The sequence below is a fragment of the Parasteatoda tepidariorum genome, chromosome X1, assembly GCF_043381705.1.
Source record: "Parasteatoda tepidariorum isolate YZ-2023 chromosome X1, CAS_Ptep_4.0, whole genome shotgun sequence".
Classification (NCBI taxonomy): domain Eukaryota; kingdom Metazoa; phylum Arthropoda; class Arachnida; order Araneae; family Theridiidae; genus Parasteatoda; species Parasteatoda tepidariorum.
This window is the reverse complement of record NC_092214.1, coordinates 5,108,741-5,128,279: the sequence shown is the minus strand read 5'-3', so window position 1 is coordinate 5,128,279 and position 19,539 is coordinate 5,108,741. Positions and strand designations below refer to the sequence as shown.

At 28.3% G+C, this 19,539-nt stretch overlaps 1 protein-coding gene across 2 annotated transcripts in view; it reads left to right on the top strand.

The window, feature by feature from the left end:
* LOC107440096 (SCY1-like protein bma) overlaps positions 1–19,539 on the top strand; it is an 811,210-nt gene that overhangs the window by 554,287 nt on the left and 237,384 nt on the right. For both annotated transcript variants that reach the window (XM_071187972.1, XM_071187971.1), the window contains one exon: positions 9,772–10,011. In XM_071187972.1, coding sequence (XP_071044073.1) covers positions 9,865–10,011 — 147 coding nt within the window. In that variant the 5' untranslated portion in view covers positions 9,772–9,864. The remainder of the gene's footprint in view (positions 1–9,771; positions 10,012–19,539) is intronic.

The following is a 19,539-nucleotide window of genomic DNA, read 5'->3' as shown; positions in this document are numbered from 1 at the left end:
AAAAACTATTTTTAATTATTGATTTTTCCAAAAGTCATTACCAAAACGCTTTGGTTAAAATTACGGAACTTTTCGGTGTTTCATATACAGCCAGAAACACTGTAAATTTTACCAGATTCTGCAAGTTTTGAACATATTTTTTTCCCAGAGAGAGGGAGTGTAAGTTTTAATTCCCTTGCCAAGAGTAATAAAAAATGCCATATCTTTTTGAAGGAAATTTAACCATTTGAAAGTGTCTTGAAAAAACAAAAAAAAACCCGGTAGTTTAGTTTCTAAAAGTATATTTAAAAGCTCAATGCCTTATTTTTTTCTCAAAAAAACAAACAAATGTATATANTATATATATATATATATATATATATATATTAGTGCTGTTTAGTGCTAAGATTAGTGCTATTTTTTTAACAATGAAACTCCATTATTTTATAAAAAAGAAAAAACTCTGTTGATTTAACAAAAGAGCATATGACTTGTCAATGATGGGTTTCGAACCTGGCTTAGAAGGCGAACGCGCTATCCCTTGAGCAAGGGCAGCTCTAGCGATTTAGTATGAAGAAAAATGTTAAACTTTCTTTGTCTTTAAAGTCTTACTAATTAAAGTCATGTTTAAGAGTAAAAATAAGCAAAAATATCGTGAACCACCCATGTAAAAATGTCGAGCAGCTTAACTTAGAAAAAAATTATGTCTAAAGACAGATAATAATCAGGTACAATGTCAATTTGTAAATAAAGTCGAAACACAAATTTATTTATGCGATGATCAAAAACCTAAAATAATTGCTGAAAATTGAGAGCAAGTATAGAAAATAATCATGAAATTATTTGAAAGAAGGTAAAATTATCTTACGGTAAGCAAAACTACATAGTAAAAACTAAAATTTGAACTGACGGATTCAATCCATTTATGATAAAGGAGAAAAACCTTTTTTGTGAATTAAACCGCTTTATACAGTTAAATAAATGGGGAAAGTCCGTAAAAACGGGAATTTTTTTTCAGTGCAATCTACTGAATTAATAAAAACTTTAGAGCCCCATTCAAAATCAAATTCGATGTAATTATTTTTCAACTTAGATTGGCGACCAGCATCAGTTGAATGATATTATTTAAATCATATTTCTATTCATTTTTTTAATGCTCTATTTACAGAAAGTTAATCATGTCTGAATCAAATGTCATAATTTTATAACAGTTTTTTTTGTCGTATGCCTGTTTTAGGCAGTGGGGGTGCGATTGTTCCTGTTTTTCAGTGGCGCCATCTATAGCCAGGGATTCGACTTCTGCCACGCCATTCACACAACCACAAACCGTTTATAGGGGGGGGGTCACATTCACACACGAAGAAGAAAGGACATAGAACACACAGAGAGAGAAAGAAACATCCATGCCTTGCCCGGGATTCGAACCCAGAACCTTTCAGTTCCCTGCCCCCTACACAGGCCGGTCGGCGTAGTAACAGTTACAACAACTCTAAAAATGTATGCAAGCGGTGTCTCATAAAAATTGCCCTTAACATGTATTTTAAAAATTTTTATTACGTGCTTAGATTCTTTATTATATTTCCATTTGTTTAAAGGTAAAAAGTCTGTAGAATGAACAAAAATTCTCCAAAATACAAGTTTTAGCATTTGATTTCTCAGAAATCATAAAAACAATCAGGAAAACAAATTTAATGCAACGAAAACAATATTATTCATTTACATGTTAATGAAATTAAAAATGAAAAGCAAAGGATTCTTTGAGTGTGAAAATTATTATTTAGAGAAAACGCCAATTAAAAGTCGGAAATGCATATTAAACTATTACGCGTTAAAAATGCAAAACACACGGAAAAATTATACTTTCGGTTTGTTTATTTTTGATTGGACACATTGTCAAGTTGCGTTAAAACAACAATATCGATTTCTTTAACAAAAACGATACTTTTCATTAATTATACGAAATATATTTCACTGACACTTAGAGTAATAGAAAAAAAATATCTCTCTTTTTCGTAACATTAACAAATATCAAATCCTTCTACGTTGTTACATTCTCGCAATTTATTTTTAATCCCTCATTAAGGAGAAGTTATACGGAAAAAAGTATCCTGTTATTGAAGGAAAATTATAGCCTTCCTTCCATCCAATGAAGAGTTAAAACTGAAAGAAAATAAACTCTTTACAACGGAATAAAAACGATACTTTAATTTGCGGCAAGAGGATACGTTAAATAAAAGTCTAAAAGTTTAATGATAAGCTTTATTTTATAGTAGAAAAATATTCTGATTGATAGAGACATAATATTTTAGTATAAAGAGGATTATTTGTTCATAAATGTTACGTACAAATGCTCTCAAAAAGCCTTGAAAAAATAGTTTCTACGAATTTAATTTCTGAGAAGAACTTACCTTACATTTATCCGAGATAATCTTTAAAAGCTGTAATGTTTTGGAAAAGGAGGCTTTTGTTTCAGGTTAAATGTTTCATTGTTGAAGTTTGTTTTTTCATTATATTTTGCGCTTCCCAATTTTTTGCATCATTTTTATTTTTTATATTTAAACTCGGAATTATAGCAAAAGTATATTTTTTGAAGCAATATCTGAAGTAAAACGTATCGTTAAAAAAATTGATTTTTTAAAGTATGAATGATGTCTAAAAGAAATTTTTCGGGAAAAATGGTCGAATAACAATTCGTTTAATTATTTTTTTACCATATTAAAACAATATAGTCAAATAACCATAAATAAAAGGGCATTCAAGCTAGTAACTGTAAGAAAAATTGTTTTTCTTAAATCGCTTCCCCTAATACAGTTAGCCACCTAACTCCTTGCAGGTGGTTATATATTATAATCGCAAGGGATAATCTGTCAATCTTGTGACCGACAGTATGGGAGTTCGGTTTCAAGCGTTGACACCACAATGTTTCCACCATTCACTTCAACAAATGAACATCTTCAAGCATCCTGTACTTCCTAATTTGCGACCCTGGACTATTAAAATACGATACTCTCATTCACGCATACGCATATATGGCAGACTCATAAAGCTGCTAAACTATCTCTAATGTTAGGTGAAATTTTTTTTTATGGTTTTGAAACTTTGCTAGTTGTAAATAGTTAAAAAACCATTTAATTTAGTATTCATGGATTTTTAACTATTCTAGTTTTAAGTAGTTTAAAACTGTAAAGGTAAAAATTTATCTTTACCCTAAGCCTTACGGTTAATTTGATAGATGGACTGCTGCCGGTAATTTTATCATAATTTCAGAATGAAAATTCGAACAGTGTAGCATTACATTTTAACTGAAAACTTTTCTAGTTGATAAATAATATTCTTTACCTTTAAAGCATTTACAGATTAAAGTAAACCATTTAAGTTAAAGATTATTTAAGGTGTGTTATCGATTGAATAAAAAATACATTGCATGATCCTGCACTAATTAATACAAACTTATAAATAGTTGATAGTGCTCATTCGTCTTTGTAAAACATTAACATTGTAAAAAAGCTTAACAGGATGAATTTTTATGAACATGTATAATATTAAATCACAAAATTTTCTTTAGAAAATATATTTAAAATCTAACTTAAATAATTCTACCACTTGTATTAATGGATCTTGTATTTTTTTTCCTATTGTAAGAAAAATTTCAAAATTATGTATCATTTTGCAAAATATAAGAGTGCATATAAAAGGAACATTAGTGATTAGGAAAATCTCGGATTCAAAAGCAAATGTAATCATTTACAAATGCTTTCTTGTAGTCATATTATTTTGCTTCTTAATATTGAAACTGAATTCGTATAATCAATTGAAAGCAAACGTTTATGTATGTAATTTTACTCAGTTCATATACATAATTTTACAATTGTGTTTTATACATGAAGCAGAAATAATTTCAGTCGCAACTACTTAAAAAAAACAAAGATCTCACAGGATAAAAGCTAACTTTAAATAAAATGCAATAATAAAAAAATAGCTCAATTATTATCACATTTTAATATCGTTCATACTATCACAAATTACTATTTTGATAAAAGCTATTATTGTCTATCTCTTCAAAGATAGACGTAGTTTCAAACGGTACTATTTTAATTTGTATCATGTACTTATAGCATATTTTGTAATTTGGTTTAATATTTTGAAACAATTTCACTTACAAAATCAAAGCTTAATTTATGCAAAAACATAATTCACTATGAAACGATATTTTGTCATTTTGCATTTTTCTACTGTTTGGTTGGCTTCATACACTAATTTTAGTGAATTTTCCAATGAATCGACTCTAACACCAGCCATCAAATTTGAATTGCAACATAGTGCGTTTTCATTTCTAGTAAAAATATATAACATTTGGTAAATGAAACAAAAATTTACCGTATTTAAACCATTCATCCGGTAATTCCTCTTATACGGTAAATGAACAACCGCAAATAATGGAATTTAAAATTATATTTCTTATTACATCATATTTAGTAAAAAAATACAAAACTGCGAAGTATATTTAATCGAATAAATGGTTTTTCTGCCATGTTCTAAGATATCATGATTAAATTACCAAATTTTACCACATTTATCAAATTCTATCACCTATTATAAAACCATATTTGTTAATTTTGCCAAAATCATGACAAGACACTTCGGCAGAAATTACGCAACTTTTTAGTTTTCCCATTAAACAAGACACACGATGAAATTTTCCATATTTAGGAAGAATTGACCGAGCTTTTTTTCTTAGTTTAATAATAAATATTTTTATTTCTGGAAGTAACACTTAACTACATTAAAAGCTGAATAAATAGTCGGAAAAAACAAATTTCAGCGAAACGAAATTAATAAATAATTTTTCTGCCTTAAAACGTCCTTGATTTGATGAAAACTATTTTAAGTTCAATACGTACAGTTTGGTTAATTTCTTCTCCCTAAGTATTTCACATTATAAATCTAACCAAACTTATTACCTTTCTAGAAATTGATTTGATCAAAAACTCGAGATAAGATTTACACATTTTGTTAGCTCACGTCTAGTTTAGGGAAGAGTTTCGTCATATATTATCTTGACAGTTATTTCAATCCATGCCGCTAAGAAATAGTAATAAAAAATCTTTTCCACAAAACAAGTGTTTATCTTTTCTTTATATCATCTAAAGCAAGAATCATCTCATAGTGTGAGAAGAAGTAATGAAGAGGTATCTTTGTGTTCTTTATGACTTAAACCCAATAAATTCCTTTTCACCCTATCATTTCGTTGACAAAGAGCTAAAAGTTCTTAGGTTTCTCCTTCAGTCAATTTTCCAAGAAACCTGCGATGAACAAAAATAACAATCAAAATATATTACTTCTATTTCTGCTCAAAGGTTATTTGATGAAACGTTGGTTTAATAAATAATTATCAGAAAATAACTTATTTATTGGATATTTAATTTTTAGTCACGTATTTTTATGTTTTTTACCGAAAATATAAATGTCCATGATAAGAAAATTATTTTAATTTTCTATATTAATGAATATTCTAAATTTGCTTCGTTTTTATCGAGATCATTTCCTTCGAAATGCCTCGAGCAAATTGAACAAAATGCTAATGGGACTTAGATACACATTTTGTCGAAAGCATTAGGCTTAATGCAACATATCGATTACACAGTTGATTAAGGAACACAACATAACGGGAAAGGAGTACGCTTGAATAAGTACACATTTACGTATAGTTTCTAAAGTATATTCACTAATTTTACTATCGCAATTTTATTATTAATATTGCAACCACAACTTTAAGAGTTAAATATCATTTTGACTGGAGTTTAAAAAGAACTAGATTTTTTGTTCCTTTCCAGTAAAAAAGAAAAAAAACTGATTTCGAAGAGAGAAAAAATCACAAATGGTAAGACTGCATGTGAGTCTAGTATAATCTTTATCTATTTTGACATTTTTTTTAATTTTTTTTTCTTGCATTGTACAACTTTCCTACGATTTGCACGTTGCTCAAATTATGCATATACATTGATGATAATAATCATTTTAAATAGAATTTATTGAATCAAGAATAAAATATCACATCATATTTGTGTACATATTTAATGGTGGTCAAAATCATTTTAAATCGAGTTTATTAAATCGAGAATTAAAGATCAATTCATAAATCTTGTTAACATATTAAGTATAAGAAATTTGGCAGTTAGGCAGCAGCAATAAATACCACACAATATATTTTCCAAATATTTCTCACTAACAATTATCCTTTAAATGGGAAAATATATATTTTGCAAGATTATTTGCTTATTGTTCCCAATGGACATGCTGATCATAATACTTATTATTTCATTATTTTTGTTAACCAATAAAGTCGTAAATCTATTATATTTTTATTTTCATTTTTTACTTAAAAATGAAATAATAAGACTTATAATTGTGAAAAAAATAAGACGAAACCTCAATTTTTATTTTTAAAATGAAAATAGTTACACTAAATAGTTTTTATTAAATAATTCACTACTTCGATAGAAACAAGAGTTGAAGTAACACAGAGAAAAAAAAATCTGTGATAATTACTGCATTGTTTGGTAAAGACATTTCTAATAATAATAATACAGTAAAACCTCCAGAAAAGACCACCTCTATGCAGCGACCCCATCTATTTACGATCACTTTTGGGAGGCACAGAATTTTTTCCATAGACTTTGTATTGAAGAAAACCTTTAGCTGAGACCTTCAAAACCTCTCCCAACGACCGGGCAAACCTCTGCACCAAATGAAGAAAAAGTCAAGTAGGGAAACACAAAAAAATATCAAAATAATAAATATTGACCAAACAAAAAAGTATGTTAAAATGTATTCAAAATATTTATGTGAGGCTCTTCTTTAGAGAGCCCTTTTCGATGATCTTTGATAGAGATCTACAACCTCATGTTGCAGTCAAACTGTTCTAAAAACGATGTTATCAATGGTTTATCTTTGGAGTTGAAGTCCCGCAGTGAACTGATCGTTAAGACACGGTTCCCAGCAGATCACCGAAGTCAAGTGTCACTGGCTGTGGTTAGTGTGCGGGTGGGTGACCACTGGGAATAGTCTGCGTAGGGAGCGAGGGTGTGCGGTATTGGTCCTCGCTGAACTGTTCTGCCGTAAAGTGCTCGACTTCGCGAGCTACAGACCGTCGCGATCGGCGGGCTACAGAAGCGGGGGTGCAATCCCCGCTGCAGAGGATCAAAATTGTGATGGCATGTCTTCGGATCATCCTCAGGGATGTTTCGCAGACCGTCGCCAATAGCCCTTTGTGCATTTTAGAAATAACTAAGCAACTCAAACAAACAACCCTCTTCTAGTTTTTACTCATAATAGAAGCAGCAGGGATCATTTTATTGAAGGTAAAATTTATTCATCTATTCGGTTTCCATGACGCCATCACAAGTGGCATTTCCGCCCCTGGAAATTGACCATGACTTAAGTTGAAATAGTTTGCGAAAAACCATGTACCTTTGATAACAGTTTAAAGTCAATGAAGGTAACCCCTAAGAACGACCAACCTCCATTAACGACCGTTTTACTGTGAAACAGAGAGTGAACGCTCCAGAGAGGTTTCACTGTAATAATAAGGAACAATTCTGGTAGTAACGATTTGCTGGAAATTCTGGTTTTCAAAATTGTAGTTCTTATTATCACGTATTTAGTAAAAATACAAATATGAAACGAAATTTTAACTAAATAAATGTTTTTCATGCCATGTTCTAAGGTATCGTAATTAAATAACCCAATTTTACCTCAGTTTCCAATTTTTAGTACATATTATGAAAATTTATTTTTAAATGTACCAAATTCATTACCAAACTTTTGTGTTAAAAGTCACATGCTACTCGATGCTTGCGTTGAGCCAGAAACACTGTAAATTTTATCTTATTCTGATAGTTTTGACTATTTTTCTTTAGTACCTGAATAAAAAATGCCTTGAGTCAAAATATTTTATGATTCAAAATTTAACATAAAAACTTTCTCTTTTCATCCTGAGGATACAAGGAGTTGGAAAGAAAAAGATATTTCCATTCAAAAGTTTTGAAACAGGAACAAGTTTGTTAGGAAACTTGTGAAATTGAATTAAGATAACAGGCATGCTATTTGACTTCCAATCAAATACGTGCTCTGCATCAACAATATCTTTGTCTACGGAAAAGGGATAAAACAGTAATGTACCTTTGTCTTTCAAATTTTTTGATGCAAAAAATGCTTTGTCACTCGAGCATTTCCTAAAAAATATTTACATACCTCATGAAAATTAAGTCAAATGCTTACTCAATCGTGTATTTATTTTGTTTTGCATTCAATAATAAATTTAGAATTATTTTATTAAATTATGCATATTGAATATTTTTCCAAGGTATCTTATGTTAGTTGTTTTTAGAGAGGAATATTTGACTAATGAGACGTTTTTTAATTGTTAAAAGCCAATATTCTACCTGGAAAATAATTAGTAATTGATTGAGTAGTTAAAATCAATTCATTAGTTATTTACTGTTTTTAATTTCCTAATTGGAAATGAACGGATTGGATTAAATACAATTCAATTTTTTAAACGTTGAAATAATTTCATTTATTAATATCATATAATTTTAATAATTTTATTTATTAATTAATAAATTTAAAAAAATATTCAGAACAGATTTGACAGGAAAGTTATATGATTAAATTCCTTCTTGAAAGAATAAGTACCCCTGAATATAACATCCTTATCTAAGTAATACTCCGGAGTATTTCTTTATTGGGAGGTACTACTGTAATTTCCCTCAAGTTTATTCATTTATGTTTAATAAATATTTCATTATGTTTTGTATATTTGAAAAAAAAACATTTGTAGTAAAGATAAATGACTAAATTATCCTTTGAAGGGGATAATTTAGTCATTAGTGATTGAAGGAGGATTGGATACATTTTAAGCTACCCCATCTTTAGCAAAATTAAAGGCACACAAATTGATATATTATAGTTTCAGTTTATTAAACAAGAGTTTTCCTCAGTGACGAAACACAGAATAACAAAAGAAAGGACAAAAAAAATACGTTGACTTAAAGTAAAAAGTGGTTTTACCAATTGGGAAAAATGAACAAGATAATAAAAGAAGGACATAAAAGAACAGTTGTACAACTTTGTTTTTCGACACTGAAGAGGGCTCTCGTTTATTTATTTATTATTATTTTTGCAACGCCAGGAACTGAATTACTCGTTCTTTGCCTCAGAGAATGCTGAATCATTTAAGTTCCCATGGTGGGCTGCACACTGCGTGGATGCCCGTTCATAGGATGGGCCACGTTCATATAACAGAGAGAAACATCCATGACCTGAGCAGGATTCGAACCCACAATCATTGGCTCTGCGACCAAATACACTAACCTCTCGGCCATCTGGCTAGTTGAGGTTCCTGTCTCTAAAACCAAAATAGTTTTGGTTCTAGACTTTATTTACGTTACTTGACTTCATTCACGATTTTTAAGAAATTGTTTTTGGTATATTTTTATGGAATTTTTTTTAATTAAATTAATTCCGTACGCAAATAAATTGTGTAAAGAAATTTTTTTTATGATTTGCAATTTTAGCTACAAGGACAAAAATCAATATAAAAAACATTGTCTATAAAACTTTATTTACAGACATTTTATGCTTTAAAAAAGATCGCAGCCGTAAATATTATGATATACGCTGCTCTTCATAAATTAATTATAATATTATAATCACGATAAAAACAGAATTTGTTTTTGTTTTTAATATAATCGTGTAGCCACAGATTAACAAGTTCATTTTTTGTTACAGGTTTACTACATGAACAGGTGAAAGAGAAGGTTTATATTTAAAAAGAGACGATATCGATGATTATAAGCAGGTGACTGTCTGACCAGTATCGGTATGTTTTCCAAGCTAAAAACAACTCCACAGACTCCCCAAGAGTCCAACCCTATCACGCAATACTTTGAGATTGGAAAACATGTAGCGAGTGCTGGACCAGAACTGGTATGGAAAATACATGAAGCTGTGAGAAAGTCTGATAAAAGAGTGAGTCACATATTTTTTTTTTTTTTTTAGTAAATAGATATTTTTAAGCTATAGAACTCTTTATTTTAACTAATATCATTTTTAATCCCGATTACGAACGAAGGTTTTTACAAGAATGAAAAAAATAGTCACCAGCTACAACGCAATTCATCCATATGTCCATTATATTTCTTTTTATTTCCTGAGTAAAGCAATCCAAGAAAAAACGCAGTGTTTGCATACTCATAGAAGCTAATAATGTCTTAAAAAAGCTTTAAAACAGGATGATAAAATGGAATATAATCGCAGCATAAAAAATAGAAGAAATACCAAATTAAAGTTTTTAAATTGAAAAATTCCTAAATATCGAAATAGTTTTTAACAAGCTTACATCAGAAAACATATGCGACAAGACTGCAAAATATATATTTTTAACTAATTGTTTAACTAATTTAACTGTTTTACTAATTTTAATATTTCACTTTGTAATCGAAAGCCAGATTGAACCTTTTTTGCCACTCTTGTCCTTAATTGCTTTGCAATTAAGAAAAAATGAATTTGGAAAATATTGAGTGTTTCTGACTTTTGATCCGATTTACGTGCTGATTTAATCAGTGATGTAATTTCCTTATAGGAACGTATACCTAGAACCTTATATCTAGAATGACGACTAGAATGATCCCAAAGTCCTTTTGGTAAGTGCCTCAAAACTCCAAGTAGTTTAGGTATAAGGTACCTTTTAGTAAGTACCTCAGTTTCATTAAAAGGAGTATTTCACCATATCTTCAATTGATATTTATGGAGAAAAGGAAACTTAATAATTAAAGAAAGTACTGCATAAGTATAATTGAATAGACAGTGCCCCGTTTAATCAAGTATTTTCGTTAATTAAATGGAATAAAATACCATAGAATGTTGATGATAGTCTCCAATATATTTTTTATCAAATTAATTAAGATTATATTTAAAAAAATTAATGCCTGATTGATCTAAACACGAACAATTTAGTAAGGGCCACACTGGCTCCTTCACATTTTCTAGATATACATTATTCTTTCTTGTGTTAAGCACTAAATTCTCCGATACACATAAAGTTATTTTGTCTTTTTACATCTTAAATATTTCATTAATCTAAAAACTATTGAACTTCTGAAAAGGCACAAAGTAAACTTTTTAAATGAAATAATGCCATATTCTGAAAAATATTTGAATAAATTCAAAATAAAAAGGTATAGCGTGTATCATATTTTTCATTATACTTTGTCATAAATGTTTATTATATATCACTCAGTATTGTTCCCATTATTTTTTCTGTTTGTTCTGGAAAATTATGTCTTCCCTATTTTACACGAACAGTGTTCAATCATTTTCTCATTACTCGTTGCTGCATTAACTGTCAACCGAAGGAAATACTCAACTTGTTTTAGTAATAAAACATTTTATCATATTTTGAAGGTACCTAAAAATTTTGGATGCTTCAATTAGATTGGAAAAATCACCTGTCAGCCATTTTCATAAATCGTTTCCAGCCATCTATTCGTGAAATAAATGCAGAATCTTCAAAATTTTTTGCTTTTTTTCTCAATAGATTAAAATGTGTCAGGGAAGTCTGAAGAAATGTAATTTATTTGGATGAACATTTTTTTAAAGCGGGGAATTTTTTTTATGATCACAAGGAAGTAATTCAGTTCATCAATAAAATTAGAATGTGAAATATAAGTTCAATTTTGAAAATGTCATTTTGGGTATCAGTATGAATATGAGAGAAGACTGTTGTTAATTTATTCTAAAGTTTCTAAAATAAGACTTATTTCTACTGAGTTTGTCATTCAAAATAGGGAAAATAACATTGTTGAAAAATTAAAGAAAATGAACCTACAGTTTTTATTTTAAATTTAAATATGAGTGTCTGTTCATCAATAAAATTAGAATGTGAAATACAAGCTCAATTTTGAAAATTTCATTTTGGGTATCAGTATGTGTATGAACGAATCCTGTTGTTCATTTATTCTGTAGTTTCTGAAATAAGACTTATTTCTACTGAGTTTGTCATTCAAAATAGGGAAAATAACATTGTTGAAAAATTAAAGAAAATTAACCTATAGTTTTTATTTCAAATTTGAAATTGAGTGTCTGTTCATCAATAAAATTAGAACGTGAAATGCAAGTTCAATTTTGAAAATTTTGTTTTGGGTATCAGTATGAGTATGACAGATGTCTGTTGTTAATTTATTCTAAAGTTTCAAAAATAAAACTTATATTTATGGAGTTTGTCACTCAAAATGGTAAAGATAACATTGTTGAAAATTCAAAAGGAATGAACCTATATTTTTTATTTTAAATTGCGTGTTAGAAGATGATAAAACTGTTTTATTTGATTTTAAAGTCAAATAGACAAATATAATTAATTTCTCAATTTTTCTGGCGAATCTATATGCTCATAAGTACTAAGATAAAAAAAAAGGAAGAAATACATTGTAATTATTTTTCTGGAATATGGAAAATTTAATTAAATAATATAATATAATACAGGAGCTATTTATTATTGTACTTTTCTCCTTTAAATGTATTATATATCATGTATAAAATGATAAAAAGTATTATCTTTGATCTATAATTATTCATATTACTTATAAAAAAGAGCAACAAATCAAGTAACTGTTTCAATCAAGAGCATTACGTTTTCCAAAAAGTTAGAATTTTTAACCTAATATTGAAATTATGTAATAAACATACGAATTTCAATGTTTAAAAAAAATAACTTCAAAGAGTCATTTTAATTTTTATCAAAATACCTGTAATTTGTTTGATTCCTTTGAATTTTAAAGAAGTTAGAAGTCTTTGTATATTAAAATAAATCAAATTGTATATACAGAAAATCATTAACAGTAGCTTCAACCATTATTTTATAGTATAATAATAAATTTATGTATATATATGATACAAAATTTTAGTTTAATGATGTGCTTTTATGATTAAAATATGGAAATAATTCTGTTTTAATCCTCTTATGAACATTTTTTTTCCTTTAACGTTTTTGCATTTTGTTTTTGTAACATTATGTTAGCATCAATCTTTACTCAGCATTATTTTGAAGAAGGATTATAGCTTACGAACTAAACAAATGGATACTTAAGTATAATTATAACTATAATTAAGGACATGTAAGTACATAAGATCTCTTGACTGTTATCAATTTAGAAAATGTCTAAAATTTCTAACAACTGACTCTTTCTAACAAAGCTCTAAATAAAATATTTAGATGCAATCATTTTAATATAAGAATACGAGTATGCCTACCAATTCTTTATCTTATTCTTAGCAATAAAATTCTTAAATGAACAAAAGTCAATGGTATAAATTTAATTTTCTAAGTTTGCGCAGAAGGGCCACAAATACTAGATGAGTATCTTTAAATGAAAATTCAAAAATGAATAACTGTCCCTTTGTTCTAAAATATAATTCGGCGAGTCACAAAATGGATTGATTACTATGAAATTCGATTTTATTGACGATTCAACTCTATTTAAACGAATCCATTTCCATGTTCCTCTTGAAAATTCATTCAAATAAAATAGTATTTCAAATGGGCTAATAAATGAGATTCATTATAGCAGTAGTTCTGAATTCGAATGTGCACATAAATGAGATTTATTGTAACGGTAGACGGTAGTAAGTCATAAATTCCTGGATTAAGTTTATATTGTTTTGAATAGTTTATATTTGCGTAAACTGAAACTATATCTTGTACAAAACTATGATTTTAAATTGTAAATAAGAACTAGTTGCTACTGACATCTGCTTAGAAGATGTAATAACATTTTTTTTAAATAATCTAACGTATTCTTTTAGAAATATACAGAAGGAAAGTTTTGATTTTCGTTTTTTTTTTTGTGTGGAGAAAATTAGATTATGTTTTTCATATTTTAGAAAATATGTTCATAAAGAGTATTGCTTTTTTTTAATTTGCATAAAGTGGTACTTAAATCATTAACAATGAAATAATTAGAAACACTAGTTTAAAATCGTTAAGTTAGTCTTGTTGAACTAAAATAGGAGTTTATATTATTATTGCACTCTCCGTAACTCATTGCAATGATCTTAATTTTAAAAATAAAAAGAGACATGTTTCATTTCAATTTTAAAGAATTGAAAATAGCAAATTGAATCTCTTAAAAAACAAATTCGATAGGTAAATGGATAACAAAAGTTTGAAAACTTTTAAATATCATTTATTTTTTTCCACATAAATCAGGTCCTTGCAGTGCCCATAATTTCTAGTTATTACAAATATAAAAAGGAGATAATGCGGAAATAGAACAAGAAAATTAAAAAAAAAAAGAATTAAAAAAATTTAGTAAAAAATAATTTAAAAATGATATGAATAAAATATTTCTCCTGTATAATATTTTTTACAATAATAACAAAAATTCTTGCATAAATATATTTTAATGTATAAATATTGGATATAATACTTTGATGGAATTGCCGAAGACATTACTGAATATAGTTTTAAAATCTTCAGATGCGTTTATGTCGAAACAATATATATACATTTTTCTTCTGCCTAAAATATGAGGATTAAAAATATTTGCAAAAATTTTAGACTGATTAATATTAAAATATGCCAAAATAAATGCTCCATAAAAAGTTTATTAAATAGCATAATTTATACAAAATATGAACAAGCAGATAGGGGTGTTGAAATTATTATAGCTTAATTTGTGTTAAAATATGAAAAGGGTACTTTTTCTTAGAAACTGTAATTTTATCGAAACTTTCCTAAATCTTTACTGTAACTTAAATAAATATAAAGTTAGGTAAGGATACTCAAGACAGTGCATATTTCTTTCTTGTTAAAATAAATATACATTAGAGTCAATATATTGTATTTAGTTACAGCAATATTGAATAAGAGACTTTATTTGATTCACATTTTAAACAAACAATCTTTTCAAATTAATGTTCGAAAAAGCAATTATATTCTTTATTAATTAGTTTTTGTTATTAATTTTTGATAAAGATGTAAAGCATTATTTGGGTATATTAATACTGTGGATTTAGATATGTATATTTTATAAAATTTCTCTTTAAACTCAATAGGAGCTAAAAGAAGTACTGAAAATTGTTTACGAAATCGATTCTTTTAATTATTGATTATTTATTGATCATTTTATTTCAGAAAATTGATTATTTCAATTATTTTGTTCTATAACTTTGGAATAAAATAATGTCTTATGATGGATGTTATTTTTACTATATAAAAAATTTTAAAAAAAACCTACGGTTTAAAATTTTTTTAAAGTTTTAAGTACAAGTTAAGTTATGTACTGAAGTACTGGAGTAAAGTTCTAAAGTAACGTACTGAAATACTGAGTTAAGTACTGAAGTAAAGTTGTAAGTAAATTCGCAAATACAATTTCATAATTGAGCATGGGTAAGTTACCAATTGAAATGTAAGGACTTTAAAAGTAAATAAAACGCACTAGCTAATACTTTACAATTGGTCACAATGCAAAATTACTAGTCTTGAATTATTGAAATACTTTTAGCGTTTGAATTATCAGTTCAATTGCATGAATTGACTATTGCAACTTTATAATTGACCATGGGTAAGTCACCAATTGAAATATAGGAACTTTAAAAGTAAATAAAAACTCAGGAAAGCTTTATTTATTTGTACTCTGCCAATCTTACCCGTGAATTAATTGCTGCAAAATTCATTTTCATTGACAGAGGAAATTCAACTGAACAAATTCATTTTCGATGCTGAACTCGGAAAACCATTTCAATCAAGAGGCATTTGTAGGAGTATCGTGAATAAAACTGGATTTGTGTTACACACATTTACAGAGGTAATTAAATCGAAAGTATTCCTGGTCTTTTATCCTAAAACAAATGATTTCGAATAAGAGCTAAAAGCACCGAAGATAAGTCTGTTTTGGTCACTATGGCAACAGGAGCACGATAATCACTAAGCCTCAAAGAGAAAACGCTGCTTTGTTAACAAGTTGCAAGATTTCAGATTTATTTATATTGTTTAAATATTCAATGAATGCACAAATATTCAAGTTCTAGCAATTTCTCGAATAAAATGAAAAGAATTTTTTCACAGAAAAGCCGAAACTATCCCAACAAAAGTGTGACGAATGTTATATCTTTATTTTAGGGTATATTTATTAATCGGATTCCTGCAGTTTGTTTAAGTAATTTCATTTCACAACCGTCGTTGAACAGCCGACGTAATTTTTTGGATTTACGATTCAACAATTCATGTTCAACTTCGTAGTCTTGAAATTTTGAACTCAATTCAGAAGACGAGGTAGCTCCTGGAGCTAGTATTAAGAGAAATTTGCCTTCGTGGAGCACTTTTCGATGGAACTAACCTGCATTTGCGTTACATGGAGAGGAAAGGCGCGTAAACCTCTCACGATTAGCCTAACGGCAAGGGGACTCTACCCATGATCAGTTTGCCACTGAAGATCTGTGGTTGGTGTGAGCCGAGTCTGTAATTTGTACTGACCAACCATCACTGATTTGAAACACCTCATTGGAAGGTGAATGCTCTATATCCTGAGCCACCACAGCTCCGGTTTATGCAATTGCCTTAAATTGTTATACCATAACCTTTAATTGTTACATTATGGAAAAATTGCATTTAATGCCACAATTCCATGGCGTAATATTGTGCCAAATATAAGTTATTCAGATTTATTGCAGTTACAAAAATAAAAATTTAGGAACCCATATTCTTATAATAATAACTGAAAAAAGATTGTTTCAAATTATCAACTATATGTTTTATGCATTATTGGAAAGTGAACTAAAAGTCAAGCATTGAAAAGTAAATAATTGGAGAAAAATTTAGTTTTAAATTATTAGTAGATTAGTGCTTTAAGGTTTAAACTATAAGTTATTTTTATTAATAGAAGATAAAATGGATTTCAAACTTAGTAATAAATTACAATTAGGCATTTTCACGTAATAACAGCAATATATTGTTTTGAATAGTCAAGTATAATTTCCAACAATGGTAAAAATAATGAACATGACTTAGTTTACATTCGAAAGTAATATACGTCAATATGTTTTGTCTTTTTTAAAAAATTAGATTAAGAAACTTTATACTAAATTTCGTTGCATATGTGCCAAAAAAAAAAGGATTTTACTTGATTGTTTCAAAAAAACATCAGACTATTTTCTTTTTGTAAGATCATTCAAATAAATTGTTTATGTAGTTTACCTTAAAGGATAGTTCTTTTGCCTATCTCAATTTTTTTAAATATTTAAACTCAAAAATTACTTAGTCTCAAAATTAGGAAATTAAAATTGAAAATTTTTCAAAGAATGACTCAAATATATACAAAGTGAGGCTAAAACCCGGAATATTAGATCTCAATGTTTCGAAAAATATACGCTTGATAAATAATCACAAAAGTTCCTTAAATGTAAACAGAGAAAAAGGTAGATTGATGTAGCACAAAGTAAAAAATTCTGGATCAAACTATGGTAAAAAATACCGGCACTCTGGGTGTTGGTACATTTTATCGTAATGGTTTACTGTACCCTTTTTACAGTAAAAAATTAGGGAACAAAGAATGTGCTGTACCGTAAATTTCTGATTAATATTTACTATAAAATCACTGGATCTTTGTAATTAAATAAATATTATTGTAAAAATTACAGAACAAAATTTTACGGTGAAATAGATTTTACACTGATCCGTTGTAATTGAATTCTCATTACTGAAAAATTATGGTCCGAAATTTCGCAGTAAAAATGGATTTTACTGTAAAATAGATTTTACAGATGATGCACTCGGTCGGCCAGAACTTTTTACTTTAAATTGAATTACCGGAATTTTTTACAGTTTATCATCGAATTTTTTTTATACAGAAATATCCATTCCTTTTAATCGTCTGTCCTCCTAGCTGAACCTAATTTTTATCACCCAAATGATGATTTTTGATGCGTAACATATTTCTCAGTTTTTTTTATCCCATAATTAAGGTAATAAAAAAATTTTGATAATTTTTCTGACATGCATAGTGAACTTTCTTAGCGATCTGATGTTACTTATCATTTAAACTTTCCACCACTTGATGAAAATAATAAAAAATGCGATCATTTTTATCACAGGTATAGTGAACTCTTAAATATTCCCTTCAAAGTAAAAATGGATTTTACTTCCTCTGTGTTAACTTACGGCGAATTATATATCCCGCATTTCGCTATACATTCATGAACTGAATAATATTTTTGAGAAAATTTTGATTCACTTTATTCATTGAAATATGTTTCATTAAATTTAGTTACTGAATATTAAATTCTGAGGTTTGCGTATTTTTTGAACTTTCAAGTTTAAAAAAATACTTACAACTACGAAATTTAAAATTCGGTAACTAAGTTAAACAGAACATAATTCAGTGAATAAAATAAAACAAAAATTATGAAAAAGCGTTTACTAGTTAGAGAATAAATAAGGAAATCCCTGATATGTATTTCTCCGTAGTTAACTTAGGGAAGTAAAATCCCTTATTCTTCTGAAAGGAACTCTCAATACATTTTGACGTAACTTATTTCCTCAAATTTGTTAAAGAATTCTCAGAAACAGTTTTTGCGAGATATATTGAAACTTTCACAAACTTTTTTCTCATTCTGCATAGAATATAAAAGCTAAATGTAAAATATTATGCTGTATCGCTTAGTTGAAATTTAATGTAGATTCGTAACTACTTGAATAAAAATTTCGTCTTAATTCTACATTTTGAGCCTTTCCTTGAGAGGAATGAAAAGGAAGATTTCAATTTCATTCTTATACCCTTTTTAGACTGAACGTTCTGAATCCTTCATCCTTATTCAGAATGAAATGTTATGTTGCCGATGCTCTGAAAAAGGTTTACTCAAAGAAAGGAAAAACTAATTTTTTTTTCCTCAGTAGATATCTCTAAAAACTTCCCTCTTCAGTTAAAGCTTGTGGGGAAAAAAAGGAAAACATTCTCCCTCTATTTTCAGTTTCAAGTGAGATGAGGGCTTAGAGAAGATAGTTATTTTTTTTCCCTTCTCATTTCTTCCCGCTTCCTTAAACTAGGTACAGTGAGGAGAGAAAAGAATTATAAAAACAATAAATATATTATAAAAATGAGTTTTCTTATTTAGAATTGTTAATACCTTTTTCAAGCGGACTATTGAAATTTGTTAAATAGTGACGTAAGGCATAGACTAATTGAAGAAGCCAAATGTCATTGGCATATTCTGATGCACCAGGTGAAATAGAAAAGTCTTCAGTACTCTCAAATATGTCTGATATTATTTAAGCTTATGAAAATAAGCCAATACGTCAATAGGCTAATTAGGAAATATGCAAAGAATTACTAAACTACTTGCAATAAGTTTAATATCGATGAACTTATTGCAAATTTGCAAATAATTTCCAATAAGGCTATTTGAGCCGTGGTTGCTCAGGGGATAGAGAGCTCGCTATCCAATTAGGTGAGCCGGACTCGAATCCCTGCGATGGCTGGTAGATTTGAATTCCGCTAAAGGCTT